The 17,385-nt window shown below is 40.7% G+C and overlaps 1 protein-coding gene across 5 annotated transcripts; it reads right to left on the bottom strand.

The window, feature by feature from the left end:
- Nucleotides 1-12,682: 12,682 nt before the first annotated feature.
- On the bottom strand, nt 12,683-15,078 carry LOC113301221. Of its 5 annotated transcripts, XM_026549972.1 has the most exons (5): nt 14,844-15,078; nt 14,463-14,538; nt 14,093-14,256; nt 12,932-13,010; nt 12,683-12,799 (listed from the first exon to the last, which is right to left on the bottom strand). In XM_026549972.1, the coding sequence occupies exons 1-4, from the start codon at nt 14,857-14,859 to the stop codon at nt 12,964-12,966; spliced, it is 303 nt and encodes a 100-aa protein (XP_026405757.1). In that variant the 5' UTR covers nt 14,860-15,078; the 3' UTR covers nt 12,683-12,799; nt 12,932-12,963. The 5 variants fall into 5 exon arrangements, 4 of the variants coding, with proteins under 4 accessions (XP_026405757.1, XP_026405756.1, XP_026405758.1 ...); XM_026549971.1 differs by having other exon boundaries at nt 12,683-13,010; XM_026549974.1 differs by lacking the exons at nt 12,683-12,799; nt 12,932-13,010 and adding an exon at nt 13,214-13,497.
- Nucleotides 15,079-17,385: the final 2,307 nt, after the last annotated feature.

The following is a 17,385-nucleotide window of genomic DNA, read 5'->3' as shown; positions in this document are numbered from 1 at the left end:
TATACCGGCGGTATCGTTCTCGAAACTTGTTATATATGTGATAATTGTGTAATCGATATACCATGTTTGCCTGCTGAACTAGTGACTTTATATAACATTTTCAAACCCCTGCTATACATGGTATCTTTGTGCATAGTCATGTTGTTGATGGTGGTTTTTAGTTTAGGGCTAAAATTGTAAAACCTTGTATTTAATGCGCCTCTGAAAAAAGATTGAGCCATTTAAAAGTAATGAGTGCTCGGGCCTCTCTACTCACACATGTACTGAGCAATTCAGTATATTTATTCAGAATGGTGCATGTAGCAACAATCCCAAACATTCTGTAACCTCTCGCCTGCATTATTTCTTAAATGTATGGTTTATTGAGTATTTTTCCTATGTTATGTTCCCTAGATGAACCCTTAGTATTGGTATGACATGACAATTAGTGTTCACTCGCAGTTGAGTAGCATGAGTTTCCCGAAGTATCAAAATTAAGGTATGCATGAAAATGCTCAATCATAAGACGCGCTAACTGCTCTCTGAGAATAAAAGAATTTTGTGTAAACACACAAAAGTTGTTAAATTTTGTGATAACTCACAAGATTCAAGTTTTGGCCCAGTTAATTTGCAAAAATTAGGTCTTTTGCGCCTTGTGCAAATATCTCAAACCCTATTGGTCGAGGCCAAACCTAGATAAGCTGGTAAATAATCCACCATGGAGCTAGTAGGTACAAAGCCCTACCAGAAAACAAGAAACAAAATAGGAAATGTGGAAAATAAGAGCAATGACAAAGGAGGCACGACCACATAATCGGCCGAGACGCTCCAACAAGCGTCGCATGTGGCCGCTGGCCACGCTCCATGTTGCCATTGCCAATCCTCTTTTATATCGACCAATCAGGTCGCTCTAAATGCGCCACACGCATTTAGAATGAGAATGTCCCCATGTTTCTTTCCGGCCCCCTCTTTTTTTCCATCGACCAATCAGATAGCTCAAAACCCGCCACACACACTTTTAATAAATTTGGAAATTGGTTGGTCGATGCGCCTAATTCCGTTAGGAACCTAATCTAGACGTCCCAACCCAGTCTCCAAAAACAATCACGGCCGCACGATTTGGCCACTTGATTTATTAAGCTCAGCCGCTCCTAACACGCCCGAATAGGCGTCACCATGTCTCTGCAAGCAATGTGCCAATACCGATGCTGCAATCCGCACCAAGGTGCTGAGATGGCCTACAAGTCATCCCAAACCGCGCCTAGTAATCATCGCAGGCGCCATGACGATTGTCTAGCCAACCTGCCAAATCTCTCCAGCAGGCCATGCTATCCCGCGACAACGGTATACTAACGTGCCACAACGGCGATGCTGCATGCTACCTCACTCTTTGTTTATGGCCAATGCCATAACAGATCCCTGTATGATGTTTTAGGATCTTGGAAACCCACGACAAAATCCTAGCGTGACCAAAATAGTTTTATAGCTAAAGCTAATCAAACGGCCTAAAAGAGTCCAATTTGGCTCATACTCTCCTCACCATTAATGGAGTCATATTCAAACTCTAACCAGTCTATCCTGATCAGAATAGAGTTTTTTTTTTTGATGGCTTTGGTCAAACCAAAGGAAAACTCTTTCTAGTCACGGCCTAATTATGCCACTCTGGGCCCACAACATGCCATAAGCCATGTGGGACCCATGAGACCCTAAAGAATGGCGCATGCGCTATATGATGATTATCCATGATCGTCCATGGACGTCCCCGCGTTATGGCCTTGCCATGATTTCTTTGATCTAAAAGGGCCAAGGCAGTACTTTCCAAGATGCCGCCATGCCGTGCCTCATAGCCGCACGCGCCAATTAGGGCTTTGACATGCCAAGCCTTAATTTGGCCAGGGCAATTATGCCGCCCCATGCTAAATAATATCACCTAGGCATTAAGTTCGATGTGGCAACTAGAACTAATATCATTGATCCATATTTGGATCTTACACCAAGATGCCAAGATAAGCAGGCGCCACTTTTCCGCTATGCTATTGGCAGGCGCCACTTTGCCACCTTGTCGTTATGTCATTGGCAGGCGCAACTTTGACACCTTGCCACTACGCCATTGTCAGGTGACACTATGCCACTATGCCACTATGCAGGTGCCATTATGCAATTAGGCCATTATGCAGGCACACTATGCCATTGTGCCACTATGCAGGCGCCACTATGCAATTATGCCGCCTAACTTGCGTATGGTTTTTTAGAATAACTAGGTCTTGCACATTATACCCACTCGGAAACTTGTTGCACATTTTTCCAAGAAACACTCGAGACATCAAACATGTCACGGACTGGGGGATGCTCATCAGGGTATTGATCTGGCGGTTTACGACGTGCGGTGTGCAATGCGCCCATTATAATAAAGTGTCAGGAAAGAGCACACGATTAATAGCAGTAAGAGAATAGTGGGTGTAAGGCTAATCAGTTTCCCCTCACGACGGGAACGTGATGGTAACTGCATTTACACAACCCCACTTCTCCATTACTTAACTGTCTTCACTTCCTACGAGATCAGGGGTGCTCAATGACTTGTATAAATAGGTTTTCAACCTATTTAGACCGACAACATATTTTTGGTTAACAACACAAGTATCCAGAAAAATACCAAGAATTGATAGCTTATATTGCGCAAGCCAGTTCCATATTCTGATACAAGTCATAAAATAGCCACACCTTCAGAGTTAACCATTCCGTTCTCAACACCTTCTTCGCTTCCCTCCCTAAGATTAGCCCTTCTCCTTCACTTTATGACCTAAGCAAGACTGGAATGGCCATTTCTTGGTTTAGGCCAGGATTGTGAAGATTGATCTCTCGAATCTAAAGTAATCCCGTGCAGTACATTTGTTTAGGGTTAGATTCGTTTCTCGGTGGCACACCCAAATTTACCAAAACTAGCAGAATCAGTTTTTACCCATAAACACATGTGATAGTTGAAGTAATATCGTTGCTCGCTAAAATTGTAATTCTACTGTGCATCTTTGAATCTCTGAACTGATGATGTTTGTATGTATGCTTGCATAGCCTGGACACTCATTCATCATGTTGAATATCATCTTAGATTTTTCTTAACTTCAGAAGAGTTTTTGGTGTTTTCGTTTGGTGATCCAATAAAAGATATTTAATGTCTTCACAGCTCCGATAGTTTTTTTACGTGAAGCTAGCTCTATAACTACAATTTTATCATCGGCTTCCACATCATCACTTTTCTCATTTCCCATTATACTATAATTTTTTTCTCGTCAGTTAAAAATTCGAAATAGTAAATATTCTCTTGAGGGTAGTTCAAAAAGTACTCATCGTCCATTCCATTGTGATAATTCAATCCTTTGATCGGTTCTCTAGTGTCTTCATTATCTAACATTTCAATTGAATTCTCTGACTGGTGTTATCCTGGAACGAATGTATATTTTCTAAGGTAAAAAGACAAGGTTCATAGCATCTAAAACATTAATCTTCTCGTGATTGGGGTCTTCTGCTTCGTAACCTCCAAAAACTATGATAAAATCGAAATAATGCATCTTGAAAGCTCTTATAATCCCTCTTTCACAAATGTTGAATCTTGGTGTAGTGTTTGGTAGCACGAATTGTACAAAATTTTGATAAATTACAATATAAATTAATAATCATTATTCTATCAATAATTTAATATCCATAAATCTTATCGATCCTTTTTTTATAGAAAAACTTAGGCAAACCCTAAGAGAATAACAAAGTTGTGGACCAGGGATGGCAGTACTACTTTCATAGTTCTTACAAGTGATAGCAATATTAAGAGATTGCAAATTTTGAAGTCTATGAATGATAGTAAGACTAGTTAAAACAAAAGTAATAGGACTAATGTTTAAGGAAGTTTCTTCATTGGTGTTCTACAATTCTTCATAGTAACTGCGGTTGAATCTTCCTTTGATAGCTTGGTTGTAGAGAGATTGGAATCTTAACAGAATTTCATTGGATTCAGCTTGTACTTCAATGTTCATGTGTTGCTGCTCCTTTGCCCAGTGATAAGCTAGGTCTTCTCCTTCTGTTGCTCCCCATTCTCCCAATTTTCCTGAGTATCCTCTGCTATCAATGATGTTTCCTGCAGTGTCCGAGATAGTGTTTGAGGGTAAAAATTGATTCTGCCGTTTTTGGTAAATTTGGGTGTGTTGATGAAAAACGAACTCAAACCCTAAACAATCCACTGCATGGGAGTACTTTTAGATTCGAGAGATCAATCTGTAAGACTCTGTCCTAAACCAAGGAATGGCATTCCAGATTTAATTCGGTCACAAAGTGAAGGAGACGAGGTTCATCTTAGAGAGAGAAGCGAATAAGGTGTTTGAGATCAGAATGTGGAATTATGAAGGTGTGGTTGTTTATGACTTGTATCAGAATGTGGAACTGTCTTGCAAAATATAAGCTATCAGTTCTTGGTATTTTCTGGATACGTATTGATAACACTTGTGTTGTGTTGAAATATGTTGAAATCCTATTTATACAAGTCATTGAACGCACGCCCTGATCTCGAAGGAAGTGGAGGTGATCAAGCAGTGGAGAAGTGGGGTTGTGTAAAGAGTGGTGATCACCACATTTTCATTATGAGGAAGAACTGATCACACTTTCACCCACTACTCCCATTGTTGTTAACCATCCGTCTTTGCTGACACTTTCTCATAATGGGCGCGTTGCAAGGCGCACGCTGTAAACCACCATACCAATACCCTAGTGAGTATCCCCCAGTTTGTGACATGTTTGATGTCTCGAGTAAATGGGTCAAGTCGTGGGACTTGCCGCTGAAAGAAGCACGTAGCGCTTCAGGTTAAATAACTAAGTAATTTGTGAAGCCGATATTCATGAAATATCGTATGTATTTGATGCACGTAAAGAATCGCTTTTAAACAAGCAGCTCCAAATAATCGATGTGCATGGAGCATCGTTATTTTAGATCTCGATCGAATCAGTCACGGATTGAGCTTCTCAAAAGGAGCACGACCGCCCTTTTTCAAGGAGTTGGTGGGTGCTACGCATGCATCCCAAGGAGTGGACGATCAGTTCCTATAGGAGAGTGGAGACTGGTAGCCATTCTAAAATCCTATCGGTCGATCCAAGTTAGATCTGGACCGCTTAAATCGGCTAGCCAAGCTGAGTGGCTGAGGTGATTTGCGGCAGTTAATGACTGTTGTTGAATTTTATGCAAGCAGCACAACTAGTTACCTTTGGGCGATTGTTTGGGATCCCTATAATCTAGTTGTTGCTTGGCCGATTGTCCCTCATGAAATAAGAGTGGATGGTGATCACAACCACATCTTATTGGTCACCTGAAATCAAATCTACGCCGGTCAACTCGTCTGGCGAAGTTGGACGGAGGAGATGATTTGCGGCAGTTGCATACTTCCTTTACTGTAATTTTAGGGTTTAGGGATCGTGCGGCCAACGCTATTTTGGCTGATCGATTGAAAACGCTGGGCGTTGATTTGAGCAGGCCGATCAGCCCTATGCAAAGGCGGGATATCAGTGAACGCGCTGACGTCTTTTGTGTCTTATGGAATTGAATCTGAGCTACTTACTTTGGCTGGAAAAGATGGACGATCGTGATCGATTTGCTATAGTTGTATGATATCGCAACCCATATTAGGATTTTAAAGTCGTGTGGCCATCCTACTTTGGGCCAAAGATTTTTGGCGTCATCACCCTGTTAGAGAATATTCGATCGTTTGACACAATAGCCGAGCCGCTAGTGAACGTATCCGCATCCTACACGTTGAACGAGATCGAATCTAGGTCCTCCGACCAGGCTGGCGAAGATGGGAGGCCATGATCGATTTGCGAAAAAAACATATTGCCGCAAACACAAATTAAGGTTTTGAAACGGCCACGTCCATCCTAGTTCGATCGAACGACTTGAAGCATTATGGTCTTGTCGCGGGTAGGTCGATCGACCAAGGGAGGAGTTGGGCCTCCAATGAACATGCCGGAACTTCCTTAACCGTTTGTAGGAAATCTAAGCCGTTCAACTAGGCTGGCAAAGTTGGATGATTGGTATGTTTCTGAGACCGTTTTAGCCGGTCTATCTCGTTCGAGCTTTCCTCTTCAACAACGCGATCACCCATGTTTGGGGTTGGCATTCGATGACTGAAGCATATTAGATGAAGTCCGACCGGTCAGGGTATTAGTGAGCCCGCCGAAGGTCATCGCGATGATCGCCTATTTCTGCCAGGGCTTGGCTAGGCTTGTTGAATTGCGCGGCCGAATTGTGTGGTCGTGATCATTTTGAGACTGATATGGACAGTCTAGAGTTCCCTTAAGGAATTTAAACATGTTCGATCGAGCTATCTTTAATTAAAAGTTAGTTGATATGAAAATCTCAGAGTGTGATGTAGCATGTGTGGGTTTTTCATGCAGATCTCAATACTGGCACTTCGGGAGATTCATGCTACTCTGCTGAGAGTGAACACTTAATCGTCATGTCATGTCAATAATGAGAGTTCGGATGGTAACATAGCATATGCAAATACGAGGCAAGTCATGCATTAGTTGGTAATGCTGGAAAAAATAGAATTCACAGAATATTTGGGATTGCTAATACGCGCACCATTATGAGTGAATTTCATATATATATATATATTGAATTGCTCAATGAGCGTGGAGGGTTTTTTGCACTCGTCACTCTTCAAATGGATTTACCCCTTGAAGGGTGACATCGCATTAAATACTGGTTTTACAATTATAGCCTTGAACTAAAAACCATCATCAGCATTAAGTCCACTGCTTAGCACGTAATGGTGACACTATTGCGGGGTAAGCGCTAGATGGTGACAAATAAAGGTAAAACTTATGAGAAAAAGTTAGATGTTACCAGGAGAGATGGGTCAGACTGTCCTTGGAACATGTCATGTTCAAGAGGCGTACAGGTAAGCGTTCCCCTAGCATGATGTCAGTTGGCCTCAGGTAGATTAGGCATACTGTTAGTTGGGATCTCAAACTGCATTCCAAGCCCCTTGTACATCTGAGTATCGTTCGAGAGCGTGTCCAATATCTCCTTATTCATGACGATGTCATACTCCTCGACTCTGGTGTGGACAAGTCCTGTCATGAGGAATATCCTTAAAAGGCTGCTGAAGCATTTGAAGCAGCTCCCAAAGAGAACGTTGATGCAGCTTCCGAGAAGGGTGTTGAAGCGGATCAAGAGGATGTTGAAGAAGCTCCTGGAGAGGACTCTAGTGAAGGCGCCATTGGCCCTGGCGTTGGAGATACTTCTTTGATATTTAGTAGTCTGCGGTTAAAGCCAGGGCTTGATCGAATAATAATCCTTCATTCATGTTGCTTTTATGATTTTACGATTCCAGTTGGATGAATGAATGAAATATCCCGAATAAGAAATCCAAATTCTTAGAAAGATCTCGCAATGTCTTGAAACTTTAGACGTGGCTCTCCTCGGTAAGGTTAGAGTAGACCATGTGTACATGATTCTGCAATCTGAGCTCTCCCATTATTTTCTTTGATAATCCCCTTGTATACTACACGCTTCTTGAAGATTTGTGGCGTGCCAGCTAGGTATGTAGAAGGATGGACGTTGTGCCGCGAATCTTTAAGGACTTCCTGCAAGCGACATCTTTTGAACCGTCTTCTGAATCTTGGATGGTTATATGGAATGGGATGCGATGACCAGTCCCCAGTTACACTTCAGATTCGATGGCGTGGTTGGATATGTGAAAATATCTCCGATTTGTATTTTTGGAGCCTTTGATGTACATGTACGTCTTCATGCTGAGAAATTTCTGCGGCTCGTAAAGCTTCAACAATGATGATGCTGATATAAGACATAAACCGGTTGAGGGACATGAAGGCATCCTGTGCTGGCTGTCCCCAGGTGTAACTATCCCGAGCTTATTTTCTCTTGAAAGACGTACTTCCACTGCATTTTCCGGTAAGGTGGTTGACGAATTGATGAAGGCGGAAATCTTTTGGATTCGTCATTTGTTGATCAATTGGGGGAGTCGCTCTTGATAGATCTGAATTGTATCCAAACTTTTGGAAGCTCATTCACCCCTCCATAGGAAATTGGAAATCTAGAAACACCGATTTAGTCGGCGATGTGGCAGACGTGATGCAGTTGGTCTGTGTGGCTTGCTGACGCGTTGAAGCGGCTTCGGGCTATAAAGGAAGCGCTGAAGCGGCTTCGGGAGAGAGCGCATAAGCGGATTCTTCTGGAGTGAGCGTCGAGCGACTCCTTCTGGAGAGAGCATTGAAGCATCTTCTTCTGGAGAGAGCATTGAAGCGGCTTCTTCTGGAGAGAGCGTTGAAGCGGCTTCTCCTTCAGTTTGATTTTCCCTTGCAAATTACATGCTTCTTGATTGACCGTCTCTATTGTGTTGAAGAAGTCCTTGATTGAAAAATGAGGAATTTCATGTTGAGTCTCAGTCCCCAAGCGTGAGTTACATGGCTCTATCTTGTATGGTCGGTGGGTTTACCATAATAAAGATATCACCATATCGCCTCCGTACTGGTGACTCTATTACTTCTTCATGGGAAAGCAAAATATGCAAAAGTTCGGATTACCTCTGTCTGTAGTGGTTGTTGCTACGGTGAAGCTCTGGCGAGCAACAACGATTCTTGGCAGCAACTATGATCAGAAGAGACTGGGAGGGAGAGGCATGATAGATACTTGCACGAACTTGGCAGTCTTCATATAATGGTAGATATCGTCTCGTTATTAGAGAGAGAAGGAACCGATAGCTTCCTTGATGTTTCCTCGTGGAATGGAGAAGAGGGAGACGATCCCCTGCCCACGAGTATCTATTGAACTTTCAATTTGATAGATGCTGTCACGCTGGGTCTCTGAAGAAATAATTTAGGAGAGAGTTGGAGTTGAACCCAATTTTGATGAGGATCATACGAGTTGCTGATCATGAGGCCGTCTTTGCGTCTGCGTTGTATTTTATAGACGTCCAGGCATATCGCTGGTTTTTGACAATACGTCTGCTCTCTTGAGTATGTCCTCATCTTTCACTACACCATTTTTCGGGATTAGCAACGGCTGCATGCAGTTGCAAAATGGACTTGCAAAAGCAGGCAACAATTGCGAAACGTGGCGTTGCATATTTTTTGCAGCAACGCTTAAGCCGTTGCGAAGTTTTTTCCGCAACGGTTTTCAGTTCACTCATTGTTTTTCTGCTTTCCCACGGTCTGGATGTTGCGAATAGGTTTAGCAACTGTTGACTGATGTTGCTATATTTTTGTCGCAACAGCCTCCAGCTGTTGCGAAACCTAGAACCAGAAAAACTTAGAAGGGATAAACTTAGTCGGACCCGATTTTATTATTCTGATTCTAAATTTAGCAACATTTTTTCGTCGTTGCTAATTTTTGCAACGGGAATAGAAAGTCAAGTTAACTTGTCGTTTACCTAGTCATGAGTTCCCTGCTACATTTTCAGGACAAATCCTACTGAGAGACACATTGAGTGCGCACTGAACAACAAAGTCTTCCATCTGAACAATATATTCAGGCCAATAACATACAATCAATATACCCAATGAAGCTCGGTCTCCAAACTCAGGCCAATGAAGTTCAGTCTCTAAAAAAATATAATAAAAGTAGAAGTTACAAAGTTCATGACTTTTTTCTTAATGGAAAAGTACTACAGAAGAAGCAACGTGGGCACATGATCAGAATTTTAGCAATCACGTTCACATTACCTCAGGGTTCTGAGAAAAACAATGACAGCCCAGCAGAAGCTAAGGCCGTCTCAATGAAAATTATAACTTTAGTCCCTAATTCAGCAATGGAAATAAATAAGAATAATCATACCAATTTAGCTGCATAATCAATGACAGAGTTGACAGATACGATGAGGATTATCCTACGTACCATCAGGATGAGGCTCAGTCATGTAATGAGAATCCACCTAGAAATTCAGCATACATAGTTGCTCATCTTTTCTGTAAATTCAAGGCGAAATAGTAAAAAATGGAGCGTCTGTCACCTGAAGATTACTTGCCTTCAATTTCTTAATATCAAAAACAAAACAATGTTGGTATAAAGATTAACAGTCAGATAAATAGTGCAACTGGTGAAACGGATAATGTTCTTCCAAGGTTCAAAACCTATCACAGGATTAAGTGAGCAGGAAGCTAAATAACTTAGATTTTTAATAACAGAGAAACGAAAGACTTACCCCAATGCATTGCCTGAAAGCACACCATTTAATCTTGCAAAACTATAGGGTAGAAGGCATATGAAGTTACTACAAGGAACTAAGAGAGGTGGAGAAGGAATCTTACCACACATGCATGCTTTCGCGAATGATGAGTAATTCGATCGAGTGTACAATCCCAGATGGCTACCAAATTTACAATCAACTCCACGAAAATAAGAACATACACAATGGCACCACTATCAACTACATCAAAATAAGAAAGTTATATTATTCTCATACTTAGTGGAAGTATAATCATTTTACCAAGAAGATGAAGAAGTGGTAAAGATGAACTTGTATCTCAGTTGGAAAGGTGGCACTGAAGAGCATCAAACTGTTTATTGTAATAAGTTCAAGTACCTAACTTTACTATTAGTCATATAATAGTAAAATAACACAATAAAAATCAACCATACACATGTAACAGATATTCACTCATTGAGAAATAGAAGCATTACATATAGCTAAAGTTACAGTTAGTGACAAATCAAATCAGTTAACATCTTTTAAGCTACCAAGTTAGTCAGGGTATATTTGAGATGGAAAATTGTATTGAGATACTACCATGTGAGACAACCAAATCCAACTGATTTTCCTGCAAAGGAGGTGGGGAATATAGATCACTAGATGAAAAAAGACTCAGACTATAACGCCATCAATATGGAACACCAGAAAACCCCGAAAGTACGCTTTGTCTACTTTAGAGCTAGCAAACAAGCCGAAACCCGCGGGTTAACCCGTGCCCGGACCGTGAAAACCCGAACCCGGACTGGCTGGTTTCTAAACAAGCCGGGTTCGGGTTGGAGATATGGTGACCCGTCGAGAAACGAGTTAATCCGGACCGGACCGTGAAACCACGGGTTAACCCGTTAACCCGCACTTCATACTGTCGCCTCTCCTTCTCTGGGTTAATCGACCGAGGTCCGAGAGGATAAACTCTCATTTATATTTTCTTCTTCTTCTCGTTTCTTTCTTCTTCTCTTCTTTCTGTTTTTCACCTCTGGTGAATTCTTGTGAGGGCTCTGAGGTGGTGAGGTTGGGATAATTAGACAAGAGTCATGGGTTGTTGCTGGAGGTGGTGTTGTTCTTGGCTGACCAAGGAGAGAAGAGGAAATATTAAATCAGTGAAGATATGAATTAGAGTTTATAGAGTTGGATGATGTTATGAAGATTTAAAAGATAAATTATGAAGTTATTGTTGTTGAAGATTCATGAGTAGTTTTTTAATTTAAGCCTTGAAGTTGATTCAGTGACGAGTCATTGAAGAATCAATAGTTAGGGTTTTCTGTAATTGATCGAGAATTCAATTAAAGGTGAATAAGGAGAAGTTAGAAGATGAGTTTGTTTTTGATTGGTATTTGATGTAAATGGTGGAGTTATCCTGAAAAATTGATTAAGAAATTGCAGATTTAGGGTTCCTCATGTTCTTCCCCAATTTATGAATTAGAGTTTCTCAGGGTTGCTGATTATGAGACTCAGATCGAGACAGAAGAAGGGTAGAGTTGGTTTTGGTAGATGGTGGTGATCTTGAGATGAATTCTGAGTCAGGTCAGAGTAAGAAGAATCTAATTCAATTGCTTGAGTTGGATTGGTTTGAGGTAATTATTCTTCTCAATCGAATTAGTAAAGTTATTTATGTATGTTGTCGAGACTATGTGGTTGTTGATGAACCAGGATTTGAGACGAGTATTTAAGATATTGTATATATGTTGAACTGATACTTGGATGTGCATGTTGTTAGGTTGAACTGCAGTTATTAGCGCAACACTGAAGTGAGTTAGTATTAGTAATATGCCTGGTGTGATCGAATTACTAGTAGTATTGTTGAATGAGGTATGCCTTTGTTTGTTGATAATTCTAATTGAAGTATATATGGTCATGTGGATGTAATTGCAGTTGTTGATGATAATTCTAATTGAAGTATATATTCTAATTGAAATTGATTTTCATCTCTGTTTTTATTTCTTTAAAAAGTGGAAGATGATTTGGTTAAATGGGATTGTTCTTGTTTGGAAAAAGGAGAGAAATAGAGAGTTATTGATGGCAGTAAGAGTTGGTGACTAAAATGGCAAGGTTCGTGCTTGGAGGGTGGTTGAAAAATTGTCTCAACAAAATCCCTTGTGATTTGAAGGAGCTAATGCACATATTCTTCTGCAACATTTTTGTAGTTGACTCAACAAAAACCAGAAATCCCTTGTGGTTGGGAAGGAGCTTTAGATGGCCTGAATATGGCCGGAAATAGCCCAGAAATCGATTTCTGGCGAGTTGACTCAACAAAAACCAGCTAACCCGTGAGCTCCCGTGAACCCGCAAGCTTTACCCGGGACGGGCACGGGTTGGAGAAATGACCACCCGTGAAGAATTTCAACCCGCAAGCTTAGGCTTGTATTAACCCGTAACCCGCGGGTTGGTCACAAGCCAGCCCCGGCCCGCCCGTTTGCCAGCTCTAGTCTACTTGCAAGTGATTCATGTATCTTTTCACAAATATGAACACCTTTTAATAGAATGAAATAAAATTGCACTCAAACTCACCTCTTGATAGATACTTTTTCATTCATGAACTGTCAAACTAACTCCTACGAAGCTGAAACCTAACCCTGTAATGTTTGCGGTGAAGAGTTGTGAATGTATGGCATCCGAGGAGCTCGTATTATAAGCCTAACATGTATCACATCAAGAAAAGCATCCTTAAAATGCAAGTGGATACGAGTAAAATATTTAGAATTTACCCGTATACTGGTTTCATCGAGAAAAGTCAGCCTCAAGGACAGGCCTTTGTGCGGTTTCTGGAGGCCACTTTGTCGTGACCTGTTTAAAGACACCATTAATATCATAATTTAACACCATAAACCTCCTATCATAACTAAGAGGAAGATGCTGCCAATAAAGAACAAAAATATTCAAATCACAGCAATCTGATAATAGTGACTTTCAAATGTGAAGGCCAATTAGATTTTTCAAATTTTCAGTACAAGCCTCAGACCCTCACTCATGTCACTATCACAGTCTATCTCAATGCTACACATTATAGTCCATCTCAATGCTCATGTCAGCTCATGTCATTATCACAGTCAATCTCTCATTTGATAGAAACTCTTTTGCATTCGACCCCCATCAATGATGCACATTACAAGAACGGTAAAGTGTAAACATTACATGTACATTGAGGCCATAAAATCAAGATATATATTGACTAACCAAACCACAAACACTCACTGTAGGGTTATGCAGAAATAACAAGTATGTGAATGCATCCATCAAACTTCATTGTGTCATAGAGCTTATCACAGTTTCTCTGGATGAACAACAAGAGCACTGAGGTTTAAAAAGACAAAAAAATGAAATTCCCTGCATATCTTACTACTGAGATGCAAACCGGAAGCCAATGAGTATGTATCAAAAAAAATCAATACCGATTTTCAGGCCATTCATATACTGACAAGTTAGTGTTTCCCCCATTTTAAGATGTTATGAGCTTAAAGTAAATGATTAATCTAACTCCTTGTTAATAAGTCCCCTCTTAAACCTTAACACTTCTACATACTCATATTTCTCATTCTTTCTACCATGTTCTATAATCCCCTTCCTATACGTAATCAGTTTTTGCACATTAGATAAGAATAGATAGTTATTTTCTTCTGCTGAGGTTTGAAATGACCACATGGCGAACCAGGCAACACTGTATCATTGAGTCTAAATATTTTAGTACACTTTGAACCATTCCAAAACAATGAACAAGCATAACAAATGCGATAACATATGGGATAAGGTAGACTATATATACAGCATTTGTAAGATTTAATAAAATAAAATTAGCCAACACAGAACATAAGCAAATACTCTCGTAATAAATGATGTGGCCTATGTGCCTAAACAAATGAGATAATTACCTTCTTCCATGATGTTGCCATCTGCAGAAGCATTGTTGCTATTAGGAGCTGCCATTCCATGTGTTGGAATTAGTGCTGCAGCAACAACCTTTTCCCCAATAGTACTATGTTTCACCTTTACAATGATAGTTGGCACATTCACCATTCCCTTTGGCGACTTTCCACTGCATATGAACTTTTATATATTGGTAATGAGACTTAAGGAGGTCATGTAGAAGATTTTGACATTGTAATCCATGTAGAAGAAAAAAAACCACAGTTTAGTACCACCATTCACGACTACGTATATGTGGCAACCAGATGAAGAGGTTCATATATAATATAGAGTTCCAAACAGTAAGCTTCACAACTAAGATGAAGATTAGGTGACCTGATTTTAGGAGCCAAATACATTATTGGGTAAACTGTGTATCTTTTATCACCCGTATCCAAGCAATAATCCAACTCTATTCAGTTAAGGACAAATAACACACAAAATTAACAAGCAAGTTTGAGTAGATGCAAACTCTAAAATAGAAAATCAATCATGAACCCTAGAAATTTTTTGGTAATTTTTTTTCGAAAATATTATCTCAAAAGAAAGATCAAGATGAGATTAATGAAGATATAAACTCTTATCATGAAGCAGAAAAAGAGACAAGATGAAAACAAGTTATTAGGTTACCAACATAGAAAATTTTCTTTTTCTGAAATTTCAATTCCGGATGGTTAAGTTAATATATTGAACTAAAACTATAAGAAGAGATTATACCCATCTTTCGATTCATTTTTTGTTGATGAATCTTCGTTTAATGTTGTTGATGATCTTCGTCGAATCTTCTTCATCGATAAAATTGATGCTTTTGATGGATCTCGTTGAACAAGAAGTTGAAGTAATACCTGATAAAATTATGATTCGAGTGATTAAGTCGTGAGAAGAAGAAAGTAAAATATCTCAGGAGTACGAGCAGGGGAGAGGAGGAGAAGGAGAAGGAGGAGGAGGCAGTTTTTTCTGGAATAAAGAGAATGGGATAGAATGATAAAATCTAGGATTTTAAGGCGTTACCTGCACATGGTTGGTTCGCACACCTGCAATTCAGGTGTTACTTTGCACACGGTTGGGAAGCACATGTGAAAGGTCAGCCGTTGCGAATTGCAACACGGCTGAAAGCAGTTGCAAATCTCACAACTGCTAAAAGCTGTTGCTAATTTTCGAGCAGTTGTTGCGAATTCGCAACGACTCTTAATCTGTTGCAAATTTTTGTTGCTAATATGGAAAATGGTGTAGTGTTTGGACATCCTGGAATCATAATGATAGCGTGCTTGCGCCTCTCTAAATTCAGCATCTTTGAGATGGATAGTGCTGAGCAGTCCCCATCTACACTCCTTTGTCTTTATCATCTTTGGATCGTGACTTTAAGGAGTTCATGCGAACGACTTAACTAACATGTTGTGCAAATATGATGAAGCTCTTGACATGGAGAGTATGTATGTATATCTTAAGTCTCAGGTGCGACCTCCTTCGGTGATGCAACTTCTCCTTCTACGGGAGACGAAATTCTGAAAGCGTCTCTCACTGATGTTGTTGCCGACAAGCCAGATATGGTATATTTTAGACGTTGTTTTATAATTGTGACAGTCATGCATGTGGTACTGTAATTGGAGGTGGAGGTTTTGGACGCGCAGGATGTTGTAGCTAGGTGGTTTTCCTCTTGCTTCTTCAATGAAACTGCTTACAGAAAGCTGAAAGTTGTACTGCCTGTTGGTGGGATGTATGATTTCACGAATATCATGAAGCTCTTAATTCCTGGCAGGCCTTGTTCTTTCTAGCAGGGAAGGTGTCGTTGTAGCCGAGCGCTTAACATCTTCACGAAGTTTAGAGGATGTCTGAAATTGCAGATTCTTAAGCATAGCACGATAGATGGGTACCATTCTATTAATGCATAATTCCATCAATCGTTGTTCAATCATATTTGGATCGTGACAATCCAGTGCCTGGATTTTGAACCTATTGACATAATCATTTGGATGCTCACTGTTTCGTTGGAACATTCTCCCCAAATCTGAAAAGGTGATTTGCTCGGATACAAAGAAATACTTCTTGTAGAAAGCGGTTACTATCTCACACCAGTTGGATACGCTGTTTGGTTCAATGTTGTTGTACCAGGTGTACGCTCTCCCAGTAAATGACTTTGATAACTCTTTCATGTGGACGACATGATTGTATTGGTGCTCTCCTAATGACTCCAGAAAACGAGAGATGTGTTCACGAGCATTACCAGTTCCGTCATAAAGGGAAAATTGAGGAGAAGAGTATCCTCTCGGAAGAGGAACTCTTTGTACATCAGGAGGATAATTAAGGAGGCTGATGATGGTGCGGGTCCACCGGATTCTCCTTGCATCGATGTTGGAGAAGTCGTTCTAGATCCTCACGCGTGATGAAATTGGACGGCTGATTCCTTTCCCTTGAGTGCTCAGGAGCAGCACGAATTTATTCATCTATGAACGCATGCCATGTTGAAGTGCTTGCACCAAAAATGTTGAATGTACTCCTCATTAGTTCTATGGGCTGACACGGCTCTTGTGGTAGTCGCTCCATTAGCGTCTTGAGGAAAGTGAGTATCTCTTTCTGAGTTGTAGCCATGTTCGTCTGAGCCTTAGCGAGAACTTCTCGTCTTTCCATTAAATCAACAATGGTGATAGAGGGGTGACCAATTCAATCATCAATTTCAATATTCATTCCAGTTCGTCTGGATCCTCCGGTCTCTCGTCCTGATGGGGAAGTGGCAGTAGCTCTAGTAATGACCGGGGGCATTATGCTCGAAGAAATATTGGTTGCGGCACCGGCTCTGGCTCAGGTGATCGGAGGTGTCACATCTAAGGGAGTGGCTCATTGTTGTCTGGGTTGACATAATAGGCGAACCCTTTATGATGATTTCAAAATGGGTCAAGCATCCTTTGTTGTTGTAGATGTACAAATTCTCGGAATTACGCCGTCTTCTGGATCTACACGTTTTTGTTGATGAAGTGGTAGCGGATATTCCTGATTTTTAATTGGTAGCAGTGGTGGAATAGAGATAGACCTTTTCTTTTGTGATATTTGCAGGTATCTCCCTAGGAATCCAATAGTGTTGATATTTGTTGTCGACTATCTCCATACTGGAACAACGACTACGCTAATCTTCACTTTGTCTTTCTGGGTGTGGACCCTTTGAGGAATTTCTAGCTTGCTCCATACAACATTTGTGGCGTTTGCAGAAAAGGCGGTTGCTCCAACCGTATCTCCAGAGAAGCCGTTGCGTTCTTCTAAGCAG

The sequence above is a fragment of the Papaver somniferum genome, chromosome 8 (genome assembly GCF_003573695.1).
Source record: "Papaver somniferum cultivar HN1 chromosome 8, ASM357369v1, whole genome shotgun sequence".
Classification (NCBI taxonomy): domain Eukaryota; kingdom Viridiplantae; phylum Streptophyta; class Magnoliopsida; order Ranunculales; family Papaveraceae; genus Papaver; species Papaver somniferum.
This window is presented reverse-complemented; position numbering and strand designations above follow the sequence as displayed.

Excerpts from the sequence above, each read along its gene's own strand:
- LOC113301221 (XM_026549971.1), bottom strand. Across the intron at positions 14,257-14,462 it reads TATTTGGCTCCTAAAATCAG|TGGAAAGTCGCCAAAGGGAA; the intron begins GTCACCTAATCT and ends GTTCATATGCAG. Across the intron at positions 13,011-14,092 it reads TGGCAACATCATGGAAGAAG|GTCACGACAAAGTGGCCTCC; the intron begins GTAATTATCTCA and ends GTCTTTAAACAG.